Below are 12,023 nucleotides of genomic sequence, written 5' to 3'. Positions count from 1 at the left end.
CCGGTCATGTCCCTACCTACCTAGGCTTATATATAGGCTTCCCTATAACCCTCAATCCTATTAAGTCCCATGTACTCATCCAGAAGTCTCTTAAAGGACCCTATCGAGTTTGCCTCCACCACCACTGACGGCAGCCGATTCCACTCACCCACCACCCTCTGAGTGAAAAACTTACCCCTGACATCTCCTCTGTACCTACTCCCCAGCACCTTAAACCTGTGTCCTCTCATAGCAGCCATTTCAGCCCTGGGAAAAAGCTTCTGACAAGCCACCCGATCTATACCTCTCAACGTCTTGTACACCTCTATCAGGTCACCTCCCATCCTTCGTCTCTCCAAGGAGAAAAGACCGAGCTCCCTCAGCCTATCCTCATAAGGCATGCCAACCAATCCAGGCAACATCCTTGTAAATCTTCTCTGCACCCTTTCAATCATTTCCACATCCCTCCTGTAATGAGGCAACCAGAACTGAGCACAGTACTCCAAGTGGGGTCTGACGAGGGTCTTATAAAGCTGCATCATTATCTCCCGACTCCTAAACTCAATCCGTCGATTGATTAAGGCCTGCGCACCATACACCTTCTTAACCACCACCTCTACCTGCGAGGCTGATTTAAGAGTCCTATGAACCCGGACCCCAAGGTCCTTCTGATCCTCTACACTGCTAAGAGTCTTACCCTTGATATTATACTCCTTCATCCCATTTGACCTGCCAAAATGTACCACTCCACATTTATCCGGGTTGAAGACCATCTGCCACTTCTCCGCCCAGTCTTGCATCCTATCTATGTCACGCTGCAGCTTCTGACATCCCTCCAACCTATCCACAACACCACCAACCTTCGTGTCGTCGGCAAACTTACCAACCCATCCCTCCACTTCCTCATCCAGGTCATTTATGAAAATGACAAACAGCAAGGGTCCCAGAACAGATCCCTGGGGCACTCCACTGGTTACCGACATCCATTCAGAAAAAGACCCATCTACAACCACTCTCTGCCTTCTGCAGGCAAGCCAGTTCTGAATCCACAAGGCAACAGCCCCTTGGATCCCATGCCCTCTCACTTTCTCGAGAAGTCTTGCATGGGGGACCTTATCGAACGCCTTGCTGAAGTCCATGTAAACCACATCTACTGCTTTTCCTTCGTCAATGTGTTTAGTCACATTTTCAAAGAACTCCACCAGGCTCGTAAGGCATGATTTGTCTTTGACAAAGCCATGCTGAGTATTCTTTCCTTTTCTTTTTGACTAGGTTCAGCACAGCTTTCGTGCACCATGGTTCCCGTAACCTACCAACACCTCCCTGTCTCATCGGAACGTTATCGTGCAGAACTCCAGACAAACATTCCTTGAAAATCTGCCACCTTACTTCAGTACTTTTCCTCGAGAATGCCTCCTTCCAAATTACGCCTCTAAGCTCCTGCCTGATGGCTTTATATTTCCCCTTACTCCAGATAAACACTTTCCTGGCTTGCCTGATCCTATCTCTTTCCAATGCTAGCGTAAAGGAGATAGAGCTATGATCACTATCCCCAAGAAGCTCCCCCACTGAGAGATCCGACACCTGTCCAGGCTCATTTGCCAGTACCAGATCGAGTACAGCCTCTCCTCTTGTAGGCTTTTCCACATGCAGTGTCAGGAAACCCTCCTGAACACACCTCACAAACTCTTCCCCATCCAAACCCCTTACCCTAGGGATATTCCAATCGATGTTTGGGAAATTAAAGTCTCCCATCATGACAACCCTGTTATTCCTACATCTCTCCAGGATCTGTTTCCCTATCTGCTCCTCAACATCCCTGGTACTATTGGGCGGCCTGTAGAAAACACCCAGCAAAGTTATCAACCCCTTCCCGCTCCGAACTTCCACCCGCAGAGACTCCGTAGACAATCCCTCCACGGCTTCCACCTTCTCTACAGCTGTGACACTATCCCTGATCAGCAGTGCCCCCCCCCCCCCCACTCTTTTGCCTCCCTCTCTGTCCTTTCTGAAACATCTGAAACCTGGCACTTGAAGTATCCAGTCCTGTCCCTGTCCCCAAGTCTCCGTAATGGCCACCACATCACACTTCCAAGCATCGATCCACACTCTAAGCTCATCCACTTTATTCACTACACTCCTGGCGCTAAAATAGACACATCTCAAACCTTTGGTCTGAGCTCTCCCCTTCTCCATCACCCGTCTATTCTCCCTCTTACACTGTGTACAATCCTTCTCTATTTGCAGGCTAACCTCCTCGCTCTCAGTCACCTCATCACGATTCCCTCCTCCCATTTGTTAGACATGATATGCCCTCTGCAAATCCATGCTGTATTTAGCAAAATTTAAATGCATGTTCTATTCTAATACTTAATTCCTTCTCCCCTTGGATGGAAAAATTCTTTCATGGCCACAATACCCAAGAGCATTGGACCCATTGGCACTTACCTAGTGTCGACTTTTGATGAATACTTTGAGATTACCCTAAACCTAAAAGGCCTCTTTCTCAGAATTCAGGTACAGTACAAATGAGGCTGAATCAGTATTCTGTACTTATGATTCCTGAGATTTGTGCTCTTGCTACACAACAGGTGATGCTACTTGCTCTCTTTACCTTTGCCATATATAGTGCTGATGGTTTTAGTAATCTAAGTGCATTCCCACCTCCATCTGCTGTGCTATTTCCTCTAGAATAGTCTCATTTTATCGTTTGACTTATATTTCCATGGCTTATTATCTTCTCCCAACAGTAGGTGACATCTACCATTCATCAGCCTAATCTATCCTGAGCCTTCTATATTAGAATAGCATGTTTCCTATTGTTTACTAGTCTCATCTAGTTTGGTATCATCTGTAAATTGGGAGGATTTTGCTTCTGTCTGCACTTCCAATCATTTATATTCAGGGAAAACACTGCTGTGCATTTTCTTGGATGTTCTGTGTCTAGACAGTTTCCATTAATATTACAGTGGCTGTTGGGGAGAGCTGTCCAAGAGGTTGTCTGCATCCTCTTTTGAAAACAATATAAAAACATTTAATTTTCATGCCCCTGTCTTCAGCTTTGTAAAAGTGATAAAAATAGACTCTCATTGAAAGGAGAAAAGTGGTGATAGAAATGTACGCAACACATTAAAGAATATTTCTGTGGGTAATTGCAGATGAGGATTATTATTCAGGCCAGATTTGTTCATCCATCCAGAATGAGCCTAAAGTTTTGCATCGATCATTGTTGCATCACATTAGTTCTTAAATAATTCCAGGATTTTGCTCCAATACTACACCCGGAGGTCACTCCAAGTATTGATTAGTCTCTGTAAATCCATTCTAAAGTTGCATTTTAATATTTTGAACTTCTAGTCTTTGTTCTATTTTTGCAATTTAAAGTAAAGTTCTTGGTTTACGTTTTCCAAATTAAGTATCTTGTATATCACGAGAAGATCGTCTCTCTCACTTCTTTTCAAGGCTGAGAAATGTGAGCTTTCTCCTAGCTTTCCTCATATCTCTCACCTTTGACATGAGATAACCTCGCGCTCCTTCGCTCTACACTATCTCCCCTGTTTTTTTGTGATCAGCAATGAATACGGTGCACAAGCTAAGGACCTGAAAGACCTGTGGTGTTCCAGCCATTATTCTGGTGGAATCCACTGGAAGTCCGATTCGGAGTTATTGTTCAGCTTTGTGGAGGGGTGACAGGAGGGGTGCTCTTCCTTTACAAAGCAGATGGCAAAGGGGAACATTGCGGGGTAGAGATTCAGTACCCTTTGAAAACCAGAATTGCTTTAAGAAATAGTCACAACTACTGTTGTTTTCCCTAGTTTAAATGTTGACCTCAAAATTTTTAATTGGCTTGATTGTCTTCACCATGACATGTACAAGATGTGTGGTAATCGCATTTCATGTAATGCTGAACCACAAAGTAAAGGGCTCTTTTTCATTTCCATGGAAGTCTAAACCTTTTTACATCCTCTCTGTTTCTGTCCACCTACAATTTACAGCATGTTAAAGATGGGCCAAATGGCCTCTTTCTGCACTGTGGGGATTCTGTGATTCTTTTGTGACCACGACTGGCATCCTCTCATGTGCTGGGGGTCTTAGCTTCTCACCGAAGTTAGGCCATCAGTGAAGTTCAGAAATGTGTGCACATTATGATCACCAAGGACATCAAAGCAAATTAAGTAATAAAACATAATTTCACTTAAACCTAGTTACAGTTTAAATAATTATTCAAGACTTTTTTGTTAGCTTGTGATAGTGACAATGCTGTCAAATTAATGTGACATGATTAGATCCATATGTTCTATTTAAAAATCAGATAATATTGCATTGAAATTGTTTCTAACGAGGTTTCCCACAACCTTCCTCCCCATGAGCCAATACTTTAATTCATTTGTTTTTTAATATCCTGTCAAGTAAATGTTTATGATTTTCAAATGCTATATTGCAGATGGTGCTAGTATTTTGCAATTTGTAAATGCCAAGCAGTAGTCAAAAGGATTAGCATATAGCAAGTGAAAAAGATGCTAAAAGAAAATAAAATTAGCATTTGGTAGGAATTAATTTTTCATGTTGGATTAAGGTATTCATGTCTTTTCTTGATTTTCTGGACTGCCTTTTTTGATTTGTTTCCCAGCCATTTTGACAACTGTTCCAGAGGAAGAACCAAGGGGAGGATGAGCTATGAGAATTGCACACAATTTTAGCTCATTCCTTCAGGAACAGAAGTTCAAATCCGCAAGTTAATAGTTGGTTGTGACTATTTACTACTTGTTACACCTGGACTTTTCAGCTCTGAACATTTTATTAAAATGTTAAAATTGAGGAGACTATTCTAATAGTGATGAGCTTTGAATCAATTCCCGTTTGATAATTAACAGACCAACCTCAACATTGATCAAATAATTCAGACTGTACTGACAGGAGTACAAAACAAGACAATGTTTACAGCCATGAAAGTACATATATGTATGTATATATAAAAGTATTTTTATAAATACCTCTTTCTAATCCGCAAGTCAAAGGTAAAAATCTGAGCATTGTACATGTTTTGTTACATTGCTGTTCAATTCGTAATGTTATATAGACCTGAACTTTATTAATGTGAAACACAAAAGAAATGCAGAGTAGACTCGAGGAGCAGAATGATCTACTCCTGCTCCTATTTCTTAATTACAATTCACATCCCCAAGTCCACCAATCATAAAACCATACTATAGTGGAAGTCATACAACAGTTTGCATTTCTGTCGAACTGAACTTTTTTATTTTGTTTTTTCTAAACAGGACACGCATGTAAACTTCTGACCAAAAACATGGGTCTTATGGTTCTAAATACACACACTCTCGATGTAAGTATTTGATGTCTCTAAGGTATTGTGTCCAGTAAATTGCAAATGAAATTAATTGTTCATATTAATTCTGACTAAATCTTATTAAATCATGTAAATCCCAAATTGAAGTTTTTTTAAAAGTAATTTGGGTACAAAATTGTCCTGGATAGTAATACAATAGGCACAATTTGACAGCATGGTTCACACTTTGCTCGATTTTCTTTCCTATTATTCTAGGAGGGTTCAGTTCAGTGATTTGAGTTTCTGATTAGCCAATGTAACATTTTTGAGCAGAACCAAAGGAGAAGACTCTAAATCAGTATTTGGCTTCAATATCTATTTATCTGAAGCAATCCCTAAATACTGGACACTTGTCTATAAAATATATCTGAATAACGTTAATGTGATGCTCATATTCTTCTTTGAAACTGTCAGCTTTGCCATCAATTGGTTGTTAATCACCTAGAAAGCCAATTTACTTTTTATTTTTAACTATATTAGTTTTTAATTAAGATGGATCCTTTGTATTGTGAGTATCTTTGTGTTGATGTATGTGTCTTTTTGGAAACATGCAAAGAATTCTAGCATTTTACATGAAATGAAAGAGGAACTTTATAATGCTTTCTTTCTTCTCTTAAGATATTGACTCTTAGCTGGACTACTGGAGTGCTAGTCATCTCTCAGCAATTAGTCAATGTTTATGCATCAAAGTGACTGTTAGCAAGTTATTCAGTCACAGGTGCAATATAGCAGAGATCGATACAATACTTGTCTAATGGTCACAACTGCACAAGTCAATCAGGGGTTACTGGACCACATAAGTCTGACTAAATTTCATTTCTGTAATTCTGAGGCCACTTCTACCACACTTCCTACTATACTAAATGAGATCAGTTAATTCAGCACAGATCAGAGTTGAACCTGGGAATTTCCTGTTCTATAACTTGGCTACTTGCTGGATAAATCCACTTAGCTGCTGGCAAAGCCTCAAACTGTAGACTTAATGAGCACTAAAAGATTGCCAATCTTAATGTCATGGGAGCAATGTTGTGGTTTAATGCCTCCTTTACACTACACAGTTGTCAATGCAAAGTTTTCATAATCTAAGAGTGGCATTAGATTTCAAGCTGTCAAGTAAAATTGCATTTGCCAATATAGTTGAAATTTGTTCTGCCTACTGGAGCTATCTTTCCAGCCGAGCTACATCAGGTGGCTTATTATACTACTCATTGCTCTTGCTGCCATTCTTTGCATTAGACTAGAAATTTAGTGTTGCACTTCATCAAGAGAGAATTCAGGTGCATTCAAGGTACATTCCGACATGGGGGAACGATAAGGCTGTCTGGATGTCGAGAAGAATCAAGAGTGAGAGATGATGCAGAAAAAAAGAGCATATGACTGATTTCCAGTTGATAAAACAAGTGAGAACCAGGGTAATTATAGAAAGTTCAGAGGGGAAGTGAAAAGGAAATGAGAGGCAATATAGAATAGAAGAGACTGGCAGCTAACATAAAATGGAATCCTGACGACTTTTATAAGCACATCAATAGTAAAAGGATATTAAGTGAAAGAATGAGGCCAAATAGTGACCATTAAGGCAGTCTAAGTATGGAGGCAGAGGACATGGGTGAATATGTCCTTTGCATATCTTTGCCAGACAAGAAGATGCTGCCAAAGTCATAGAGAAAGAAAATGTATTTGGGATGCTGGATGGGCTAAAAGTTGATAAAGGTGGAGTATAAGAAAGGTTGGCTGCACTTAACATTGATAAGGCACCAGGATCAGATGAGAGGCATCCATGGACACTGAGGAAGTGAGGGTGGATATTGCAGAGACACTGGCCATAATCTTGCAATTCTCCTTAGATACAGAAGGGTTCCGGAGGGCTGGTGAATTACAAATGTTACAACCTTGTTCAAGAAAGAGTGAAAGAATAAACACAACATCTATGGTCCAGTCAGTTAGTTGTGATGGTGGATGAGCTTTTAGAAACGTTGGTCTGGGACAAAATTAGAATAGCTGTTTCAACAAGTGTAGATTAAATTTGGGAAAGCCAGCATGGATTTGTTCAAGGCAACTCGTGTTTAACTTGATTGAGTTGTTTGATGAGGTAATGGAGATGTTTGATGAGGTGTACATGGACTTCCAAAAGATGTTTGGTGAAGTGCAACATTGCCACCAAAGTTGAAGCCCACAGAATAAAAGGAAATGTAACAGCATGGATATGAAACCAAAAGAGAAAAGAGCTGAAGTTTCGAGTCCAGATTTGACAAAGGGTCATCTGGACTCCAAACGTCAGCTCTTTTTTCTCCTTCCAGATGCTGCCAGATCTGCTGAGATTTTCCAGCATTTTCTCTTTTGGTTTCAGATTCCAGCATCCGCAGTAATTTGCTTTTATCCAGCATGGATATAAAGTTAGTTGAGGTGACAGTAAACTGAGTAGTGGTAAATGGTTCTATGAAGGTATGAGGGACTTCAGCAACCTGGGTAGATTGGCAAAGCCGGGTTTGTTCTCCTTAAGGAAGAAATAGTTCAGGAAAGACATGATAGAACGGATCAAAACCATGAGGAATCTGTAGTAGATAGAAATTGTTCCCATTGGCAATGAGGTTGAGAACTAGAGGACATCTATTTAATATGATTAGCAAAAAAAAGCTCAACACCGACATGAGACTACTTTTTAATGCAGCAAATGGTGAGGATTTAGAACATATTGTCTGAGAGTGTTGTAGAGGCAGAGACAATTGAGTTTCCAAAGAGAATTGGAGAAGCATTGAAAGAGAGAATTTGTAGGTTTTCAGGAAAAGGGCAGAAGAGTGGGGCTTAAACATTTGTTCTTGCAGAGAAAGCTGACATGGACATGATGGGCTGAAAGGCCTCCTACTGCACTGTACCTATTCTATGACTCTATAAACTCTCTGATGTCGCATTGCTCTTCAATGCGTACTAATGGAGATAAGACTTCTACAATTGCATAACCTCAATGTACTTATGCTGTGTCAGTTCCAGTCTGAATCATGGGGAAAAAAAAGGTCCATAAAACTAATATATGCCATGATATGCATACTCCCTTTTTTTGGTTTATTGCCTGCATGACTTTTCCCAACTCTTATTGCCTTTTGCACAAGTCATTGATTCTGACCAGATTCGGACTGATTGCAAATTAAGGAGAATAACTGCCCCAACTGCATTTGTATGCACATGTAAACACACACTTCAGGAAAATGTGTACTCTGTATGGTAATATAACCAAAAAACTTGAATCAACAGTAGGTCTGTGCTGTAGAATATAGATTCACACAAGCTGTATACCCTCCTCTCCAAAAAAAGACAACCAGTAAAACCGTTTTTTCCTGTAGTTGAGTGTAACTATGTACTAGTGTGCTTTTGAACTCTGATGTATATTTTGGTGACTGTTCTTCAGCCGACATAATTGCTTGTATCAGAGGCTGAATTAATTTGCTTTTCAGAAAAGCTAACAATTTTAGGTCCTATATAGGAATGTCCTGGTGTATTTTTTTTACAATCATTAAAGATAATTTTACTCCCATTTTAACAAGTTGCAGCACAGCACATTGTAATGGTGCAATATAGCTGTGTAAATATGAATACTGTACTTCATTACAATTTTAGATACCAGCAATCACATGCAAATCCACACTCTCCCCTAATTGCTCTCTCATTCTCTCATCTCTCATGGCCATTAGTGGATTGCTCCAAAGAATATTAACAATTTAATTGTTAATATGCTAATATGGAAAGTCCCTGTAGGATTCTCAAAAATTCCAACCAATTTGTTTACCTGCGCTTGGGTATAACAATAGGACTGATTGCACTTCCCAGTTGAGAGATTGGATCCTGCGGGAAGTTTACATTCCGTCAAATGCTTCCATTGTATTTCAAATCAATGTTAGACAATGTAGAGGGTTAAAGTGCACAGTCTTTATCCCAAGAAAAGTTAGCTGGATTATCCCATTTTACTATGTGTAAACTTTCACATGGTTTTCTTCAGAGTTGGAATACTTCTTTTTTAATAATAAATAATAATAAAAACTGTTCCATGTTTCAAGTGACATATTCCTATCCATGATGGAACTCCTTTGCTCTTGGAGATATTTTCTTCCTTCATTCCTTTTGGTCTCCCCAAACCAGTTTCCCTGTGACTGAAAAGGTTGAAATTGAAGTGTTTTACAGGAATGGCTTGATAGAAGAATTTTATGTTCAGAATTCTGAAAACTCCCTTGAGCCTCTTTTTTTTCTCCACTGTAAACATATCCAGTTTCAGCAGTCTTCGTGTGTAAATATTTTTATCCCAGGTATCACTTCAGTTGCCCATCTGTGCAGCCAAAGCTGAATGTCGCTATTGCTGTAGGGTGAACTGTATTTGAAATCAGACTGAACTGCTGCTCTATACATAACTACTATTGCTTCTTGGGACTTGAAACCATTCTTGTTGCAAACTCTTAGAGTATATTTGTTGCCTTTACTTCTGTAACACACCGTCCAAATGATTTTAACAGGTTGTGCACAAGTGCCTCATTCAACTACCATTCACCTTAAATAGTGAAAAATAATTAAAATTATCACAAGTTATCTTCTATGATTGACAGTAAACCCATGCTAATTTCTCTCATAGCTATCAATCATTTTAATGTCTCAAATAAAAACTATAGAGTCGGCTGAAGGCAATAAGGCTCCTGATTTCCCCAAATTCTCTCTTCAACCTACAAAGCAGAAGTCAGGAGTGTAATAAAATATTCTCTACTTCTTGGATGGATGCAGCTGCAACAACACTCAAGGCTTGACATCATCCAGGACAAAGCAGTCTGCTGGATTGACAAGCCATCCACCGGCTTAAGCATTCACTCCCTCCAACATCAGTATACTATGGCTGGAAATGTTAATGTCAACAGGGTGCACTGCTGTAGCTAGCCAAGGATTCTCCAAAGCCCTCTATCATCTAAAAGGGCAAGGGCAGCAGGTACATGGGGATACAATCATATTTAAGTCCTCTCCAAGACACTTCCATCCTGGCACTTCCAATATGTCCATTGCTTTATTGGTACTCAGCTGAGCGCCTTTATCACATGCAGTGTAGCCATTCTAGAAGACAGCTGACCACTACCTCTTTCAATCAACGAGGGAAGAGCAATAAATACCAGCCTTCCTAGAGAAGCCCATATCCTGGAAACTGGTTTTTAAAAATACACATGAAGAGAAAATCAATATGAAATTCACCTTGCATACTTCCTAGCATCTAGTTACAAAGTGACATAAGATCTCTCAGAACCCTGACAACAGACATGTTCAATCTCTCAAGTGGAAAGTGCCTCAAGTCAGTGGGAGGCCTTAGAGGGAGGAAGAAAACAGTTTTTAAAAGTGTGATCTCATATATATTTTGATCATTTACTAATGAGGAGACCTACACTGAGTGTCACTGAAGCCTGAAGTGAATTGCTTCAGTAATTGAGCTGGATCACGTCTTGGGTTGCTTGCTTTGTCAACAAACTAAGATAAATTGTTAACTGATTTGCTTGATATTATGTGGCACTAAAGCTGTAAAAAGAGAAATATTTTGCTTTCTGATTGTTGATTGAGAAGAGCTAGCTGCTCAGTTAGAAGAACAAAGGAAGTAATGATGTAACTGCAGCTGTGTGTGAAAGTTTTCCCTCCGTTCCTTTTCAAATGAGATTTATTCCAAACGCAGGTCTCTCTGGGAGATTCCCAATAAAGTATGAATTGAATATAGAGGGATATTTCTTCTTCTAAGGCATCTTAGAATCATAGAGTAATACAGCCCAGTAGGAGGCCAGTCAGTTAAGTCTGCCTGTGCTCTTTGCAAAAGCTATCCAATTAATCCAATTCCCATGCTCTCATCCCCATAGCCCTTCAAAGTTTTCTATCTGAAATAATCAATTCCCTTTTCAATATTATTGTTGAAACTGCTTCTTCCACCCTTTCAGGCAGTGCAAATCAAATCATCATAACTTACTGCATCAAAAATCCTCATGTCACCTCTAGTTCTTTTATTAATTACTATAAATCAGTGTCCTCTGCCACTAGAAACAGTTTTGCATTATTTACTCCATCAAATTCCATCAATTTTCAACATCTTTATCAAATCTCCCCTTAACCTTCTCAGAAATCTCTTTTTCCAGTCTCTCCACATAACTGAAACTTTTCATCTTTGGTACTATTATAGGTATATCTCCTTTGCTTCCTCTTTGAGACTTTGACATACTTTTTGAAGTGTAGTGCCTAGATATGACACAGTACTCCAGCTGAGGGTAACTAGTGTTTTATGAAAGTTTAGCATAACTTCCTTGCTTTTGTACTCTGTTCCTCTATAAAGCCATCGCTCCCATGTGCCTTTTTAAGAGCTTTTTCACCTTGTCATAGAGTCATAGAGGTTTACAGCATGGAAACAGGCCGTTCGGCCCAACTTGACCATGCCGCCCTTTTATTTTAAACCCCTAAGCTAATCCCAATTGCCCGCATTCAGCCCGTATCCCGCTATACCCATCGTACCCATGTAACTGTCTAAATGCTTTTTAAAAGACAAAATTGTACCCGCCTCCACTACTACCTCTGGCAGCTTGTTCCAGACACTCACTACCCTCTGTGAAAAAATTGCCCCTCTGGACACTTTTGCATCTCTCCCCTCTCACATCAAACCTATGCCCTCTAGTTTTAGACTCCCCTACCTTTAGGAAAAGAT

General features: G+C 39.9%; 1 protein-coding gene across 7 annotated transcripts in view; it reads left to right on the top strand.

Annotated features, from left to right (window-relative positions):
- The window catches only part of atp8a1 (ATPase phospholipid transporting 8A1), a 369,658-nt gene that overhangs the window by 246,132 nt on the left and 111,503 nt on the right, over positions 1 to 12,023 (top strand). For all 7 annotated transcript variants that reach the window (XM_078216784.1, XM_078216762.1, XM_078216795.1 and 4 more), the window contains one exon: positions 5,259 to 5,323. In XM_078216784.1, the coding sequence (XP_078072910.1) occupies positions 5,259 to 5,323 (65 nt within the window). The remainder of the gene's footprint in view (positions 1 to 5,258; positions 5,324 to 12,023) is intronic.

The sequence above is a fragment of the Mustelus asterias genome, chromosome 1 (genome assembly GCF_964213995.1).
Source record: "Mustelus asterias chromosome 1, sMusAst1.hap1.1, whole genome shotgun sequence".
NCBI lineage: Eukaryota > Metazoa > Chordata > Chondrichthyes > Carcharhiniformes > Triakidae > Mustelus > Mustelus asterias.
The sequence above is the reverse complement of the archived record's forward strand: the minus strand, read 5'-3'. Positions and strand labels throughout refer to the sequence as shown.